The 20083-nt window shown below is 38.9% G+C and overlaps 1 protein-coding gene and 1 pseudogene across 1 annotated transcript; both read right to left on the bottom strand.

Annotated features, from left to right (window-relative positions):
• Window positions 1-10286: 10286 nt before the first annotated feature.
• On the bottom strand, window positions 10287-11371 carry LOC100677335 (olfactory receptor 5D14-like; annotated as a pseudogene).
• A 3810-nt stretch (window positions 11372-15181) lies between these two features.
• On the bottom strand, window positions 15182-17005 carry LOC100677617 (olfactory receptor 5D13-like). The gene has a single exon (XM_064279031.1). It carries the CDS (start codon window positions 16202-16204, stop codon window positions 15182-15184), a length of 1023 nt encoding a protein of 340 aa, XP_064135101.1. The 5' UTR covers window positions 16205-17005.
• Between the last annotated feature and the right edge of the window lie 3078 nt (window positions 17006-20083).

Here is a 20083-nt window from a genome sequence, read left to right as displayed (position 1 = left end):
GAGCAAGGGCAGGTGTTTGGGGACTATGGCTTCAGGGGACATCTAAGTCAATTAGCAAAATAAATTCTATTAAGAAAACATTCTGCATCCCACTTTGAAGTGTGACGTCTCAGGTCTTAAACAGTTGCAAGCAGCCATCTAAGATACACCGATGAGTCTCAGCTCACCAGGATCAAAGGAGAATGTCACAAGGTAATTAAGAGCCCAAGAGACAGAAAGGGGTACATGAACTAGAGATTACATCATCCTGAGACCAGAGGAGCTAGATGGTGCCTGGCCACAACTGATGACTGCCCTGACAGGGAGCACAACAGAGAACCCCTGAGGGAGCAGGAGAACAGTGGGATGCAGACCCCAAATTCTCATAAAAAGACCAGACTTAATGGTCTGACTAAGACTAGAACTGGGCTGGGTGGGTAAGACTAGAAGAATCCCTGCAGTCATGGTCCCCAAACCTTCTGTTGGCCCAGGACAGGAACCATTCCCTAAGCCAACTAATCAGACATGGATTGGACTGGATAGTGGGTTGGAGAGAGATGCTGATCAGGAGTAAGCTACTTGCATCAGGTGGACACTTGAGACTCCGTTGGCATCTTCTGTCCAGAGCGGAGATGGGAGGGTAGAGGGGGTTAGAAACTGTTAAAACGGTCACAAAAGGAGGGACTGGAAGGAGGGAGCGGGCTGACTCATTAGGGGGAGAGTAAGTGGGAGTACGTAGTAAGGTGTATGTAAGTTTATATGTGAGAGACTGACTTGATTTGTAAACTTTCACTTAAAGCACAATAAAAATTATTTTTTAAAAATAAAGAGGAACACTACCAAACTACCAAACTCTATGAAGCCAGCATTACCCGATACACAAACTACGTAAAGAAATCATGAAAATTGAAAATTACGGATGAATATCCTTATGAAAATAGATACAAAACTTTTCAACAAAATTCTAGTCAGCAAACTTAAGCAACATATAAAAAAAAATCAGAGACCATGATAAATTGAGATTTGTACTAGTATTACAAGGGTGGTTCACCATTAGAAAATCAGTTTAACCCACAACAGAAAAAAAAAAAGGAAAATAAATACATGATCATATCAATTTATGGAAAAAGGCATTTGATAAAATTCAGCATCCTTTTTCTGATTAAAAAAAGCTTCAGAAAAATAGGAAAAGAGAAATTTCTCAGCATAATTAAGGGCATATATGCAGCAACAACAGCCAACATTATACTGAAAGGAAAAAGGCTGAGTCTTCCCGTTCAGAAAGAGAATGAGACAACGATGCCCATTATCATCACTCTCATTCAACATTCTACTGGAAGTCCTAGCCAGTGCAATAAAACAAGATTTGAACTGCTGACCTTTTGATTAGCAGCCAAGCTCTTAACCACCGTATGTATCCTGTTGTTGTTAGGTGCAGTCGAGTCGATTCCAACTCATAGCCACTCTATATACCACAGAATGAAATACTGCCTGTGCCTGTGCCATGCTCACAATCATTGTTATGCTTTAGCCCATTATTGCAGCCACCATGTCAATTCATCTCCTTGAGGGTCTTCCTCTTTCCCACTGACTGTCTAATTTACCAAGCATGATGTCCTTCTCCAGGGACTGATCCCTCCTGACAACATGTCCAAAGCATGTAAGTTGCAGTCTCACCATCCTTGCTTCTAAGGAGCATTCTGGTTCTACCACTTCCAAGGCAGATTTGTTCATTCTTTTGCGACTTCACGGTATATTCAATATTCTTCGCCAATGCCACAATTCAAAAGCATCAATTCTTCTTTGGTCTTCCTAATTCATTGTTCGGCTTTCACATGCATATGATGCGATTGAAAATACCATGGCTTGGGTCAGGTGCACCTTGGTCTTTAAGGTGACGTCTTTGCTTTTCAACACTTTAAAGAGGTCCTTTGCAGCAGATTTACCCAAAACAATGTGTCTTTTGATTTCTTAACTGCTGTTTCTATGGATATTGATTATGGATCCAAGTAAAATAAAATTCTTTACAACTTCAGTCTTTTCTCAGTTTATCACGATGTTGCTTATTGGTCCAGTTGTGAGGATTTTTGTTTTCTTTATGTTGAGGTGTAATCCATACTGAAGGCTGTGGTCTTTGATCCCTAAGTGCTTCAAGTCCTCTTCGCTTTCAGTAAGACAGGTTGTGTCATCTGCATAACGTAGGTTGTTAATGAGTCTTCCTCCAATCCTGATGCCCCGTTCTTCTTCATATAGTCCAGCTTCTCAGAATATTTGCTAAGCGCACAGATTATATAGGTATGGTGAAAGGATGCAACCCTGATGCACATCTTTCCTGACTTTAAACCACTCAGTATCCCCTTGTTATGTCCAAACAACTGCCTCTCGATCTATGTACAGGTTCCTCATGAGCACAATTAAGTGTTCTGGAATTCCCATTCTTCACAATGTTATCCATAATTTGCTATGATCTACACAGTCCAATGCCTTTGCAGAGTCAAGAAAACACAGGTAAACATCCTTCTGGTATTCTCTGCTTTCAGCCAGGATCCATCTGACATCAGCAATGATATCCCTGGTTCCATGTGCTCTACTGAATCCAGCCAGAATTTCTAGCATTTCCCTGTCGATATACTGGTTTTGAATAATCTTCAGCAAAATTTTGCTTTTGTGTGATATTAATGATATTGTTTGATAATTTCCACATTCTGTTGGATCACCTTTCTTGGGAATAGGCATAAATATTTATCTCTTCCAGTCAGTTGGTCAGGTAGCTGTCTTCCAAATTTCTTGGAAGTTAGAGGAGTGAGTGCTTCCAGTGCTGCATCCGTTTGTTCAAACATCCCAATTGATATTCCCTCAGTCATTGGATCCTTGTTTTTCGCCAAAGCCTTCAGTGCAACTTGGACTTCTTCCTTCAGTATCATCCATTCCTGATCATATGCTACCTCTTGAATCAGTTGAACATCAACCAATTCTTTTTGGTATAATGGCTTCGTGTATCCCTTCGATCTTCTTTGGAGTCTTTCTGCATCGTTTTACATTTTCCCCATAGAATCCTTCAGTATTGCAACTTGACGCATGAATTTTTTCATCAGTTCTTTCAGCTTGAGAAATGCCAAACAATTTCTTCCCTTTTGGTTTTCTATCTCCAGCTCTTTGCACATATCAGTATAATACTTTTTATTCTTGAGTTGCCCTTTGAAATATTCTGTTCAGTTCTTTTACTTCATCATTTCTTCCTTTTGCTTTAGCTGCTAGACATTCAAGAGCAAGTTTCAGAGTCTCTTCTGATATCCATTTTGGTCTTTTCTTTCTTACCTGTCTTCTTAATGACCTCTTGCTTTCTTCAGGTACGTATCCTTGGTGTCATTCCACAACTGGTCTGGCATTCGTTCGTTAGTATTCAACGTGTCACATCTATTCATGAGATAGTCTGTAAATTCAGGTGGGATATACCCAAGGTTGTACTTTGGCTCTCATGGATTTGCTCTAATTTTCTTCAGTTTCAACTAGGACTTGCAAGTGAGCAGTTGATGGTCTGTTCCATAGCTGACCTCTGGCCTTGTTTTGACTGATGATATTGAGCTTTTCCATCATCTCTTTCCACAGATGTAGTCAATTTGATTCTGGTGTATTCCATCTGTGAGGTTCACATGTATAGTAGCCATTTATGTTGGTGAAAAAGGGCATTTACAATGGAAAGGTCGTTGATCTTCCAAAATTCTATCCCAGGGTCTCCATCATAATTTCTATCACCAAGGCCATATTTTCCAACTATTTGTCCTTTTTTTTTCCAACTTTTGCAATCCAATCACCAGTAATTATCAGTGCATCCTGATTGAATATTCAATCAATTTCAGACTGTAGAAGCTGGTAAAAATCCTCAATTTCTTCATCTTTGGCCTCTGGTTCTTGCATAAATTTGAATAATAGTAATATTAACTGGTCTTCCTTGTAGATGTATGGATATGATCCTATCACTGACAGCACTGTACTTCAGGATAGATCAGGAAATGTTCTTTTTGACCATGAATGCAATGTCATTCCTCTTCAAGTTGTCATTCCCAGCATAGTAGACCATATGATTGTCTGATTCGACATGGCCAATACCAATCCATTTCAGTTACTGATGCCTAGGATATTGCTGTTTATGCATCCCATTTCATTTTTGACAATTTCCAATTTTCCTAGATTCACACTTCACTTACTCCATATTCCAGACAGTAATGGCTGTTTGCAGTTGTTTCCTCTCATTTTGAGTCATGCCACATCAGTAAATGAAGGTCCCAAAAGCTTGACTCCAGGGCATTAAGGTCGACTCTACTTTGAGGAGGCAGCTCTTCTCCAGTTGTCTTTTGAGTGTCTTTCAACCTTGCGGTCTCATCTTCCGGCACTATACCAGATGTGTTTTGCTGGGATGCATAAGGTTTTTACTGGTTAATTCTGTTCTGAAGTAGACTGCCGGGTCCTGCTTCCTAGTTTGTCTTAATCTGGAAGCTCTGCTGAAACCCGTCTGACATGGATGACCCTGCTGGTATCTGAATACTGGTGGCATAGCTTCCAGCATCACAGCAATATGCAAGCTCTGACAGTCCAACAAACTGACAGACATGTAGGGGGTGTGTACCATAAAACCTTAAAAATAATGGCACAAGTGGATATATGCCCAGCTCCGTTCATTGCTGCTTTATTCAAAATAGCAAATAAATGGAAACAACTGAATTGCCCAACAAAGGATCCATTGACAAACAAATTGTGGCACATACATACAATGGAATACTGGGCAACCATAAAAAAAAAATGCGTCCATGAATCGTATTATAGCATGGATGGATCAGGAAGTTATAATGCTAAGCGAAATAAATCAAGCATACAAGGACAAATATTGTATGGTCCTTCCTTTATAAGATGACAAGCACAGATATAGTGAGACCAATATTCATTGATGGTTACCAGGGAAGGGGTTAGGGAAAATAAGGTTTATGTAGCAGAGACTAGTTATTTTCAGTGATGAGAAAAGTGGCCTTGAATGTGAATATAGTCAGCACATTACAACCAAAGTAAAAAAGAATGTTTGAGCACATATGCTAGATATAGGAAAATTGATGTATGAGTAGGTATATGTGTGTATATACATGAAAACAGATAGAAGTATCTATAACCCACTGCTGTTGAGTTGAGAGGTATCTATCGGTATGTGTAAATACAAAAATGTGGGTACAGGCACATATATTCATTGAAGACAAAAATATGAATACTCCACACACATAACCAAACACCTTTCAACGTTGATTTGCTGGGTTTTCAGGCTTAAGACTATAGTTTCCTGGGACAACTCAATGTACTGGCATTAACAGTTCACGAAAATAGTGATCTGAATTCTAGTAAAATGAGTAGTGTCTGGGCTTTTAAAAGCTTGAGGTATAATAGTGAGTGGTGCCATTCTCATATGCACCCCTTGATTCCCAAGAATCCTGGCTATGGGAGAAACACCATCATATATTGAACACTGGCTTAGAGCATATACAGCCTCCTGGAGAATATTGCCTTAGCCTCTGGCATCTAAAAGGGTGAAGTTACAGTCTCTTAGGTTTTAAAGGGTAAGATCTTCACCAACTTGGTTCCAGAGTGTGGGGCCACTGTTCACTTGTCCCAGCAGGATGGAGGTGGGTGTGCTGCCCAAATCTGAGGGGGCAGGGATGCCATGCCCAAGGGGCAGAAGAATGAGCACAGCCAGGGCTGAGGGGGTAGTGTCACAATTCAGAAGGACTAGACAAATGAGGCCACCCAAAGTCGAGGAAGCAGAGTTCCAATGGGCCTGAAAAGCGGAGCTGAAGCCCAAGGCCAAGGAACCTCCTCCCAGAATCCAGAGAGTGTTGCTAACACCCAGAGTCTGGGGTGCAGAACAAGTGTCTAAATGGGCTCAGAGAACAGAGGATTATTTTTAAGCCTTGAGAACTAATGTAAAGTATTCTGCTGGCTTGCTTGGTGCCTGTTACCCTTTTTTCCCTCCAATTTGAAACGGAAATGTCTACCATGTTCCTGTTCCACCATTGCATTTTGGAAAGAGAAATGGTCAGGCATTTGACTGTGTTCTGATTCATGGGCTGAGGCCACCGGTTTGCCTGGATGGTCAGGGAATTGGAAGGAACATGATTGGAAAATTGGAGACAAGGAGTTATGGGGAAGAGACATGCAGATAGGCCTATCTGAATGGGCCAAAGTAGTGAAGATATTTGTGTCTCATGTGAAGGTTCATCAAAGGGTGACCTCAGCAGAGAAGGATTTTAATGTGAAGTGGATAGGATGACATGTTCTGTGAAAAACAGTCATCATTTTTCCCCAGCCACTCCCATCATTGCCCAATGGGTTCAAGACAAAAGTGGCCTTGATGGCAGGGATGGAAGTTATATATGGACTCAGCAACATAGAATTCTACTCACCAAGTCTGACTTGGCTACAGCCACTGCTGAGTGCCCAATCTGCCAGCAGGACAAAACAACACTGAGTCCCTGATATGGCATCATCCCTCGAGGTGATAAGCCAGCCACGTGGTGGTAGGTTGTTGGTTACTTTGGACCACTTCCATCATGGCAAAGGCAGTGTTTTGTTCTTACTGGAATAGACGCTCTGGATATGGATTTCTTTCCCTGCATGCAGTGTTTCTGCCAAAAATACCACCCATGGACTTACAGAATATCTTATCTACTGTCTTGGTATTTCACATGGTATCACCTCAGATCAAGGGACTCATTCCACAGCACATGAAGTGCAACAATGGGCCTGTTCTCATGGAATTCACTGGTCTTACCATGTTCCCCATCAAACTGAGGCAACTGGCTTGATAGAATAATGGAATGACCTTCTAAAGACACAATTATGACACCAGCTAGGTGGCAATACCTTGCAGGGTTGAGGCCATATTCCCCAGGAGGTTGTATACGCTCTAACCAGCATCCAATACGTGGTGTTGTTTCTTCTGTAGTCAGGATTCATGGTTCCAGGAATCAGGGGTGGAAGTAGGAGTGGCACCACTCACTATTACCTCTAGTGACCCACTCACAAAATTTTTGCTTCCTGTCCCCAGGACAGGAATGCTCCCACCTGAAGACACATCACTGATCCCATTGAACTGGAAGTTAAGAATGCCAGCTGGCCATATTAGTTATCCTTATGCCTGTGGATCAATAGGCAAAAAAGGGAGCCACTGTATTGTCTGGTGTGACTGATCCTGACTAAGGAGAGGAAATCGCATTGTTATTACATAAAGGAGGTAAAGAAGAGTATGTCTAGAACGCAGATCTGTAAGGGCATCTCTTAGTACTACCATGCCCCGTGATTAAAGCCAATGGAAAACTATGGCAACCCAATTCTGACATGACTATGAATGGTCCAGACCCTTTTGGAATGAAGATTTGTATCACCCCACTAGGCAAAGAACCACTACCAGCTGAGGTGCTTGCTGAAGGTAAAGGGAATATTGAAAGTGGAGTGGAAGAAGGTAGTTCTAAATACCAGTTACATTCACTTGACCAGTTGCAGGTGAAAGGATACAACGCTGACATGCACCTTTCTTGACTTTAAACCATGAGGTATTCCCTTGTTCTGTTTGAATGACTACCTCTTGATCTATGCACAGGTTACTCATGAGCATAATTAAGTGTTCTGGAATTCCCATTCTTCACAGTTTTATCCATAATTCGTTATGATCTACACAGTTGCATGCCTTTGCATAGTCAATAAAACATAAGAAAACATCTTTCTAGCATTCTCTGCTTTCAATCAGGACCCTTCTGACATCAGCAATGATGTAATTCATTCTGTATACTCTTCTGAATGTGGCTTGATTTCCGGCAGTTCCCTGTCGATGCACTGCTACAACCACTTTTGAATGATCATCAGCAAAATTTTACTTGTATGTGATATTAATGATATTGTTCCATAATTTCTGCATTCACTTGGATCCCCTTTTTTTGGAATAGGCATAAATATGAATCTTTCCCAGTTGGTTGGTCAGGTAAGTGTCTCCCAAATTTCTTGACTTAGACGAGTGAGTCCTTCTGGTACTGTATCTGTTTGTTGAAATATTTCAATGGGTATTTTGTCAATTTCCTGGAGCCTTGTTGTTCACCAATGCCTTCACTGCAGCTTGAACCTCTTCCTTTAGTACGTTGAATTCTTCATCATATTCTGTCTCCTGAAGTAGTTGAATGTTGACCAATTCTTTTTGGTACAGTGACTGTGTATATTCCTTCCATCTCTTTTGATGCTTCCTATGTCATTTAATATTTTCCCTGCAGAATCCTTCAATATTACAACACGAGGCTTGAATTTTTTCCTCAATTCTTTCAGCTCGAGAAATGCTGAGCTTGTTCTTCCCTTTTGGTTTTCCGTCTCTAGGTATTTGCACGTTTTATTGTACTACTTTAATTTGCCTTCTTGAACCATCCTTTGAAATCTTCTGTTTAGCCCTTTTATTTCATCACTTCCTCAGCTTACTTAACTACTTGATGTTCAAGAGTAAGTTTCAGAGTCTCTTTCAACATCCATTTTGGTCTTTTCTTTCTTTCCTGTCTTTTTAATGACCTTTTGTTTTCTTCCTATATAATGTTTTTGACATCAGTCCACAACTTGTCTGGTCTTCTGTCATTAATGAAAACTAAGAATAGCTTATTATTGGAATAAGTACATTCTCACGAGAACACAGTAACCAGGAAATATAGTAAGGAGGCTTATTTCACAGAAATAAAGGAAAGATGGTAACAAGTTTAGAAAATTCATACATTCAGGATGCATCACCTAATACAATGCTCAGTCTACATAGTAATGAGGCTCTAACTCTGGTTTCCTGAGTTTCACATATTTCAAAAGGCACTCATCTTGAGGCTAAATGCACTAAAGCTGGTAGACCACTTTACCAAAGAACTCCATAGGCTTAAAAAGTAGGTGCTCAACCATGTATTCCACAGATCATGAAAGGGATTTATGAAATCATAAAATACAACACATAGAAGTAAAAATGTTTGTATGTACTCTCCAGAACATCTTTAGGTTATGTTGCATTAAGTAAATGGTCTTTCAGAATAAATTCTTCTTTGAGATTTCACTGTCTCTTACTGTTGATGTTGTTGTGTCAAGTCAATTTTGATTATGAGGGACCCTATAGGATAGATTATAACTGCTCCATAAGTCTTCTTAGCATTGTAGAAAAGAACTTGAATGCTGCTTCAAGTTAAAACAGAGAGGTTTAAGGGTTTAAAACAATTGCAGTTAGGGGATTCCATAGCTTATTGAAAATGGAACCAGGTAGTCCTGGAGCAGGTTCTTTATACATGTATTCTTACGGGGTAAAAGAGGAACTAAACCATAAAAAAAAAAAACTAAACTAGTGCCATCAAACCATAGGGAGGGCAATTACAGGAAAGTCAATAAATATTGTAATAACCACACTCTGGTTGGTTATTGATTATTAATAATATAGTTAGTGACTACAAATGGTTTCACAGGATGCTTAGATCATGGTCACAGGATGCTTACATGTATTTTCTTTGTCTGTCTTGCAGAAGTATCTTGGTAACAGCACCCAGACAGCACTCTTCCTGAATACATATGTTCTGAGGGATGCAGAGAGTCACTTGGTTAAAACCCCTCGGGGCATATGGTTTTACATCCTTGTTTTGACCATCAAGGAAAAACATGTTTTTCCTCAAAAACACAGCTGTTAGTCTAGAAATCCAGATTAAAACTAGATAGCATAGCCAGCATATTATGCCTCTGTCTCACTGACTGCCCTGAAAGTTGTCTTTTCCTGAAACACTAGGCTCTAATCTTCACAGGAGTAGATTACCATATCTCTTCTCCCACAGAGCCACTGGTGGGTTTGAACCACTGACCTTTGGGTTAGGGCTGAGTGCTTAACCGTTGGGGTATATAGTATCGAGCAATTTAACCTCTGAGAGTTTTTGTTTCCTCATATATGAAACAGGATATTGATAGTATGCTATGTTATGTAATTATTTGGGTCTTAAATGTGATAAAGTTTGTCAAAACTTAACTCAGTGTCTGTCACATAAAAAGCATCAAAGAAATATGTTATTATTAGTAATAGTATCATATTATTATTATAGTTATTTGTCTTTATTGTGATTTGTAGTATTTGGTTAGTTTTCAGAAAATTTGAAGAAGCAGATAGATACTCCATGGATCAAAATCCTGTGGAATTCACTCCAGAATTAAACTTCTTTGGCATATTCAAGGGATTTGAACTTCTCAATTCACAATATATTAACATGATAAACATTCATAAACATCTTGTACAAATACATCCTACAGATTTTAGAAGCATTGTAGGGTCTGGTCCAGTTGCTCATTGGGACTCCAACCGTGTTTTGAGTTTGGGTCAGTGAACTAGGACTTTTGCACCTATTAACTTCCAGAAGGCATCTTTCACATCTTTGTTCCTCAGGCTATAGATGAGGGGGTTCAGCATGGGGTTAACCACTGTGTAGAATACAGAGGCCACTTTGACTGTCTGCCAGGAGCTTTTGGAGTTAGGCACACAGTAGAGGGAAAGGATGGTCCCGTGGAAGATGGTGATGGCAGTCAGGTGGGAGGCACAGGTGGAGAAAGAAGGCTTTGCGACGTCCACTGGCAGATTGGATTTTTAGTACAGTCACAAAAATAAAAACATACGAAGTAAGAATGATTAGTAGTGTACTCACCTCATTGAAGGTGGCAAACCCAAAAAGCAGACTTTGGGGAATGTGTATATCAGAACTAGAGACAGCTATGAGAGCAGTATACTCACAGAAAAAGTGGTTGATTACATTGTGACCAGAAAAGTCTAGAAGGAGAGCATAGCAAAGGAGTACCAACGGGCCAAACATCCCCCACAGATATGAGCCAGCTACCAGCAGGGCACAGAGTCTTTGTGACATGGCCACTGTATAGAGCAGAGGATTGCAGATGGCCACTAAGTGGTCATAGGCCATCACTGCCAGCAGGAAGGACTCAGTCACCACTGCAGTACAGGACAAGAAGAACTGGAGCATGCAGCTAAAGTAGAAGATGCTTTTGTCTGCCATGACCAAGTTTTCAAGTAGCTTTGGAGTAACGATAGAGGAGTAACAAAAATCAACAAAAGAAAGGTGACTAAGGAAAAAGTACATGGGGGTGTGAGATTTGGGGTTAATCTTGATGATCACTATCATCCCAAGATTCCCTACCACGGTGACAATGTATGTGATCAGAAACACAAGGAAGAGAGGGATCTGAAGCTCTGGGTAATCTGTGAATCCCAAGAGGGCAAAGGTTGTCTCCACACTCAGTTTTCTTTCAGCCATCACTGTTCTTCCTTTGAAGAGAAAGGGGTGGGAGGAGAGTGTTGTTCCTGTCAAAGGGGAAGGTTTATGGGGGTGAATGACAAATATGTTTTGTTATGGTAGAGAAAAGAAAGTGAGAATAAAGAGTTATTGGAACTAGTTCTCTCCATAAGGAACATACCTTATGCAAATAGCTGCTATGTGTATGCCAAACCAAGCTGATGTCTAAAACATTTATGAATTTCCATTGCCCTTTGAAATATTAGAATACGGGTTTCCATAGAAACACTTGTGATACTGAGTGTGTAGGAGTTATATTCACATGTACATTAGCTTTTTCCTTGCATGCACAAGTACCATCAAAGGCACATAACTGACACTAAGCAAATACATACATACATATAGGACATACATACAGTACATAAGCTAGTGAGATTCTGTGAAAAAAATGTAAAATGTTTGTCTCAAAGAATAAAATATACTGCTGCTATATTTTGCCTGTATTCTCAAATCAATTAAAATATTTAAAGGAATATGCTTGTATTTTAAGGAGAAAATGAAATACTAAAGAACCTAGGAAAAAAACAGTGCAATTTCATTAGCACTTTTTATTCCATGAAGGCTACTACTCCTTTTGAATATCTTGATTGCCCAGTGATTGAGGCTAAGGGGGATAATGACTTCCTTTTGACATGAGGGCCCACTTTATTAGGGTTTATGGCTTAGGTTGATGTAAGGCTTATCTTCTGTTACAACCTAGGCATTATATATATATATATACACACACACACACACACACACACACACACACACACAGATATATGAGGAGCCCTGGTAGAGTAGAGGTGGCACGGTGGTTTAGAGTTTGGCTGCTAACCAAAAAGATGGGCTGTTTGAATCCACCAGTTGCTTCTTGGAAATTCTATGGGACAGTTCTACTTTGTCCTATAGGGTCGCTATGAGTCCAAATCAACTGGATGGGAATGGGTTCAGTTTTGGTTTGAGTAGAGTCGTGGTTAAAGTGCTCGGTTGCTAACTTAATGGTCAGCGATTCAAAACTCCAGCTTCTCCATGGGATGAAGATATACTTGTCAGCTTCCATAAAGATTTACAGCCTCAGAAATCATATAGGGCAGTTCTACTCTGTCCTATAGGGTTGCTATGAGTTGTAATTGACTCAACAGCAGCTGATAAATATATATGTATATGTGTATGTATATGTATATGCACACATACATGCGTACATGCACACATGCACACATGTATCATGTATACATGCATGTATGTATATATTTTAGCGGTTCCAAGATTTATCAAATTAGAGTTATAACAGGACTAAGTAGAAAGTTATGTTTGCATATAAATTATAACTTGTTGACTCAATTCTTAGAAAAGTTTATATACCAATTTAAGGTGCATGTAAAGAGGATAAGGATAAATATCCATTTTTAAGCAGAAAGTTTATTCTATTCCTTGTGAAATTGCTGTCAATGGATAATAAAGATAAATATTTCCATATTAACTTCTCTCTTTAATATGATGGGGCTCAGACTTAGCAGTTACAGTGACTTAATATTGAAAGAAAAATCAGAGAAGACCACAGTTAACACATCAGGAAAATAATATTTTCACCGGTTCATTAAAAACCCTGAGGCAACTCACCTGCTGCAGAGAAACAGGCCACCACTGTCCTGTTTCTCTGTAACCCGAGTGTTTCGGGAGCACTGCAGCTATTACGTCTACCTCTACAGCCCTTGGGACTCCAACTCTGGGGAATCACTAGCATCTGTGTCTCAAGCCAATTAATTAAGGCAAGTGCCAGGTTCTTTGTACCATTGTTAATGACTGAAATTTCCTTGTAATCACATCAAAAATTTGCAGCATGAAGTTGCCTACCAGGCTTTATTTGCACATTACTAAATGTCCTATGGAATTAACAAAACTAAGCTAATTTTTTTAAGGCAGGATTTCTCACATCAGAGATCCTTGCCACATCTATAATACAACTGCCTAGAATTCTAGGTTATGAACTTTCCTAGGCCCAAATCAGAATTCCTAGGAATGGGACACAATCATATCCACATTTAAGAAGGAGCTTGGGTGACACGTATAAACATTGAGGCGTAAAAGCCACTGCTAAGTGCTAAAATCACATTTGTAAGATGGTAAGATCTGGTGCTTTTCTTTTTTTGTAACAATCTTGGTGGCATAATGGTTAATAGTTTGGCTGCTAACCAAAAGGTCAGCAGTTCGATTCCACCAGGTGCTCCTTGGAAACCCTATGGAGCAGTTATACCCTGTCCTATAGGGTCGCTATGAGTCGGAATTGACTTGACTGGCAATGGGGTCTTTTTTGGTATATTTAATAGGTTTAACTCATTCATCCATTAAGTCAACATATGTTTTAATATCTTATCATGCTGATTATTTTACATTTGCCTCTACATGTCCATTTTCTGCTTTTCTGTCTCTTTCAGTGTGTTCCTTTGCTCTGATATGTATGATATCAGAAGGTTGATATCAACGTTTAAGGTTCTATGTCTTTAGCAGCCGGTATTCTTTCTAAAATGATGTTACTAAGAAGCTATTGGTGTTAGGAAGGAGAGAGTTTGACACATTAGACTGTGAGGTTCATAATTATGATTTTTAATTTTTGTTCCCTTGGTTACCCATCAGGACCGTCACATAAAAATCAACATTTTTTCTTCACACTCAGTGATATCATATTTACCATCACTTCCTGTACAATAACAAACATATATATACGGCCTTGGGGAAAAAGGAATAAAGAACTTGGTTGAAGTTTAGGGATAGTGCCTCCAGGCTCTTATTGCTAATTCTCCTATATGCATAACCCTAGTCAGTTATAATTTTTCAGAATTTCTCTGTAACTATGACACCCATATTGCTTAAGTCGGATTGAAGAATGTTTTTTTGTTTGTTTGTGTTTTAATCATTCACAATGTCAATATGTGAATCAAGGAATTTGAGTTTTACAGTTTGATGTTTACTTATTGTATTAGTTTCTTAGGACTGCCAAAAGAAATCACCACAAGCTTCGTAGCTTAAAACAACAGAAATTTATTTGTTTGCAGTTCTGGAAGCCAAATGTTTGAATTCATGGTACTGGCAGGGACATGTTCTCTTTGAAGGCATCAGGAGAAAATTCTTCCTTGACTCTTCCAGCTTCCGATGGTTCCTTGTGTTCCAAGGCTTGTAGCAGCATAACTCCAAGTTCTGCCCCCATCTCCACATGGCCTTCTTCCGTATGTGACTCTGTGTCCTTGGCTACTTCTCATAATGAGATTCTCACTGGATTTATGACCCAGCCTAAGAGAGTATGAAGGATTCCTGGTGGCGCTGCAGTTAAGAACACGGCCCAAAGTTTGGCAGTTTGAATGCACCAGCTGCTCTACAGGACAAAGATGTAGCAGTCTGCTTCCATAAGGATTGCAGCCTTGGAATTCCTATGGTGCAGTTCTACTCTGTCCTATAGTGTTGGTAGGAATGGGAATTGATTCCATGGCAATCAGTTTTCATTTTAAGGAGGTATGATTGTATTTTTAATCTTTAGCTTAACTATGTCTTCAAAGACCCTATTTCCAAAAAGGTCATATTCTGAAGTTCTAAGTGGGTATGAGTATTTTGGGGGGAGACACTATTCAATCCACTACACTTGATTTACTTCACATACGATTCAAAACTGTTTTGCTAAAGATTCAAGTAACTGGAGATCAAATTATCAGATAACTGGTGTATTGTAATAGATGTAAAATTCAGATGGGTATATTGACTAGATAATTTGAATTAGCATTTCTTCTAGAGACACTGAACAATATTCAACATCATAAAGCAAATTCTTTCCAGAAATAAATCAATCTTCAAGATTGTATTGTGTGCCTCGTTAACTTTCTGGCAGTCTTCTTCACATCTTTGTTCCTGAGATTGTAGATCAGGAGGTTCAGCATGGGGATGACCACTATGTAAAGCACAGATCCTACTTTGACGATGAGCCAGGAGGTTTTGGAATGGGGTACACAATAGAGGAACAGGACAGTCCCATGGAAAATGGTGATGGTGGTCAAGTGGGAGGCACAGGTGGAGAAGGCTTTTTGGCACCCCCCGTCAGAAGGCATTTTTATGACAGTAATGAAAATGAAAATATAAGTAGTGAGGATGATCACCAGGCTGCTCACCTCATTGAACATGGCAATGACAAAACAAAGCACCTGGCTGATATAGGGATCAGAGCACGAGACAGAAACAATGACAGAGTGCTCACAGACAAAGTTATTTATGATAGTAGAACCACAGAAGGATAATGCCAGAAGAAAATAAGTAAGTGTCAGGGAAGTAACTATACCCCATGCACAGGGCCCGGCCACTAACGATGCACAGGTCTTTGAGGACATGACAACGGTGTAAAGCAGGGGGTTACAAACTGCCACAAAACGGTCATAGGCCATCACTGCCAATATGAATGTTTCTGCAGTTGCAAATATAGAAGCCAAGAAGAACTGCATGATGCACCCTGTGAAGGAGATGGTTCTGTCTCCCACAACCAAGTTTTCTAATAGTTTGGGTGTAACTATAGTGGAGTAGCAGAAATCAACAAAAGACAAGTGACTGAGGAAAAAGTACATGGGGGTGTGGAGTTTGGGGTTGATCCTGATGATCACAATCATGCCCAGGTTCCCCACCACAGTGACCATGTAGATGGCCAGGAACATCGTGAAGAGGGGCACCTGGAGGTCTGGGTATTCTGAGAAGCCCAAGAGGGTGAATGTGGCTCCAGTACTCTGATTTCCTACAGTTAACGCCATGATTATTGCTAGAGAAATTCTGAAGTAAAGATAATAGAAATTAGTAACAATATTAATGATAATAACATACTTATATAACATTTACCATTTCAAATATTGAGCTAAAACATTAAAATGTATTAATTAATTTACATCTCCAAGTAACACTATAAACTATAAAACAGGTAGCCCCATAATTTCCTTAAGAAAACTGATGTATATGTAACTGAAGGACCTTGTTTGAGATTACACAGTATAGTCAGTGATGAGCTGGATTTTGAACCCAGGAAATTGTTCTTGAGTGACAGAACTTCAGTAGTTTTCTTCAGGATAGCAGTTTCAGAAAACATGTGCATTTCACCATTCTGTCATTCTAAAAGTTCATGTTTATTAATAGCACTAAGAAAACAAAGAATGTAAATTTAGTGCTAAAGGAAAAATTATAAAGGTAAGATCAGGAGAAGTAGGAGACATAAGACCACCATCATTAGAATACTGAGACTGAGAATCATAAGAGATAGCCTGGCTCAGGAAAACGGCATTTGTAAATGCCCACAATATTGTTTGAATTTTGCAAAAAATACGTGGATGTTTAAGGGGATATGCAGATTGCATATTGCTGCCGAGTCCTATTCATAGTGACCCTAAAGGACATAGTAGAATGGCTGGCACAGGTTTTCCAAGGCTGTAATCTTTAAGGAAACAAACTGTCCTATCTCTTCCTGCTGTTAGGATTGTGAGTTCGAAACACTCACTTCTCAGTTAGCACCCAAGCATTTAGCCACTGCTTTTCACCAGAGCTTCTTAAAGGAGACATAACCTTGTATATCTACAAGTTATTCTTTGATTCTTTCCTGAATGTACAATTACTTTAGGGTTCTAAAATTAATGTAACACCCTGGTAAAAACAATGAGCTTACATTTTTTTTTGACATATTGCTCTTTTAGTCCTGTGTTTTCATTCTCATTTTAGTCCTTTCTTATTTAGTCATCTGATGCCCTTCAAATACTCATGTAGTCCACTTCATCATTATTTTTAACTCTCCATTATTATTATTTTTTTTATTTTTAACTGACAACAATACCGGGAATATGATCTCATTCAATGCTCATACCCAAACCCAAACCAAACCCAGTGCTGTTGAGTCGATTCTGACTCATAGAGACCTATAGGACAAAGTAGAACTGCCACATAGAATTTCCAAGGAGTGCCTGTTGGATTCCAACTGCCTACCCTTTGGTTAGCAGCCATAGCACTTAACCACTACGCCACCAGGTTTACCTCAACGCTTATAGATTCCCTGAATCGGAGGGGAAGTTACAATGTATTTCCCCATATTTTCCAGAGCACGTTTACCAATAGTTATATGCTCATTGCCAACCAGTCCATTCCGACTCACAGGAATACTACTTTTTTAGTTATTTTTCAGGGGTTTTGACTAAAGGTATATTTGTGATAATCTTTTTTTAGGCAATCTTTGTATGTGTTATTTTGAAAGAAAATGAAGTATCTTGTAACCACAGTTTATAATCAAAATATAGAATAGGCCAAAAAAAAAAAAAAAAAAAAACTAACCAAGAAGAAACACACCTCTGAAATTTCCAGATTAATAAAAGATTCTTAATGTGAATTCCATAAATGAAGACAGCATGACAGCGTTTTTGCATTGCTCAAGGTTGAAAGGGATTATTATATCCTTTAGAGTTAAAAGATTATTTCTGACTCAAAAAAGAAAAAAAAATGTATTCCTATATGAGGAAGAGGAATAGGCTGGAGATTGACAAAGAGCCCCTGAGTCAGCATAATGAAAAAAGGATGGGCTTTGGAAAAAATTTAATTTCAGGTTCAGAATTGCCATCAGCTATGTGATCTTTTATGAATTACTCACATTTTCTGAGCCTCGGTTTCTTTACCAGTAATATTAAAAAAAAAAAAAAAGATAAAATAATCCATAGCTCATAAGAGTGAGAGGATTAAATCGGAAAATGGTGGTAAATACTTAACTCAGTGTAATAGTTGTGGAATTCAATAAATCTAGGCTCCCCACTTTCTCATTTTTTAATTTTTAGTGTTGTTATGAATTGATATGACTTTTAAACTTTTGTATTATTATAAAACTGATTAGAAATAGAGGAAAGGCCAAAGTTTCTAGCAATAGACATGAGGGTACAATGTGGACTTTTGGCCTCTTTAGTCTTAAGTCACCAATTCCTACCCTTCAATACATTTTTCCTACTCTCCCCTTTCATGTCATATCACTATCTGGCTCTCTCTGGTCCTCCTTTTCTCATCTCAGGTTGGTTCCTACAGCAGGGATATCAAACGCCAACCACCCATCTGATGCATTGTGGTAGCTGATGCACAGTCCAACTCTCTGTAGTGATCTTACCCAACAATGTGAAATCATCAGTTTCTCTGGCCCTGGATTACTGTGGTTATTATGACAGTCTATGGTTCGGAAGACCTCACTTGTTACTTATTACCTATCACAACAATCTGACTTTCTCTGCTCTATTTACCTAAAGCCTTACTCTAGCTATTCCCCTCTATTCGTCCATCTGCAGTCATGCCGATAGTCTCAGGCCCTCATCAACAACACATACTCATTCATTCATTTGCTTATTTTATTATTCTTTTTACTTTGAATAGTCTCTTTTCTGGTCTACTACTGCAGCATTTGTAACAGATAAAACATTATATCAAAATGAATAGCACAAGGAAACGTTCTCTCTTTAACCCAGAAATATTTTCCACGTTCTCTACATACCTCCAGACATTACCTTTAGGAATACAAAATTTTATGATATATTATGTTCATGATTCTTTTATGCACAGTATTCTTTTCTTTACAATATAGTGAGGTTTTGAGAACATATCCACATTTTGATTTTTTTGGTTTTAACTATATTTTCAGTGTGCTTGTATTATGTCAGGCATATGGTGGATAGTTTCAAAGCAGAATTCAGAATGACACCCCAGGGAAAGAGGAAGGAAGTAGAGCTTAGCAACCTGAACCTGCAGGTACATGGACCTGGTAGATAATATGGCATTTAGAATAACACAGAGAGTTCCTTGTTTCAAAGGTTGCAGAACCTCAAAGCCCCCCATGCACTTCTGAAAGATAACACAGGATACATCACCCAACCTGAAGACAGCTCATCTGAAGATCCAGGTCCTATTACTAATACTCTGCAGGACAGCTCCCACTCAGAATTCAAGCATTCTTAAAAATATTAAGTAGGTAAATACAGCAGGAGTCCACAATAGATTTCAATGAATTTTCCAGGAATATGATTTTCCTTTCTTAATACCCAGAAAAACTCAAGAGAGCACAGAAAAAGAGAGAGACAGAGAGGATTAGAATTTAACCTCTATTAACAAAATGTAAGGCTTAAGTATGCTTCCAGAGCCTTGGGAATTTAGACACTAGAGAATATTTACTGAAATGTTTATTCTCAGAACATAAACCCATCAATTAGTTGAAATACTCTCCCATGAGCCATTCTGGAAGAATATAATTTCCTCCAAATCACTGGAAACAATGCCGCATCAAAAGTGCTTCATGAATTTCTTTAAAAAAATCAATTAAATAAAATATGCCAGTTGACTTAGAATACATGGTAACTACAGTAAAACACAAAAGAAAATAAAAATCAGCTGAAATGCAACAATTCAGATAACTGCTGTTGATGTTTGTTGAGTGACTTTTCTGTGTGTGTGTGTGTGTGTGTGTGTTTGTATGTATGTGGGGATGTATAGACAAAGCAAACTACATTCTAGCTTTTCAATTTAACATCAAATAATCATCATTATCCTTGTAAACCCTTGATCCACTCAATTGAAATTAATTTGTGTCTCTTCAAAACACGGGCTTACATTTTCCAAGATTATAGTGGTATAATGGAATCATAAAATCTCTTGATGTCCATACCTTCTTACATTTCCAAAAAAAAAAACGTAGCTTAATTAATTCTGTTGTT

The sequence above is a fragment of the Loxodonta africana genome, unplaced genomic scaffold (genome assembly GCF_030014295.1).
Source record: "Loxodonta africana isolate mLoxAfr1 unplaced genomic scaffold, mLoxAfr1.hap2 scaffold_32, whole genome shotgun sequence".
Classification (NCBI taxonomy): domain Eukaryota; kingdom Metazoa; phylum Chordata; class Mammalia; order Proboscidea; family Elephantidae; genus Loxodonta; species Loxodonta africana.
The sequence above is the reverse complement of the archived record's forward strand: the minus strand, read 5'-3'. Positions and strand labels throughout refer to the sequence as shown.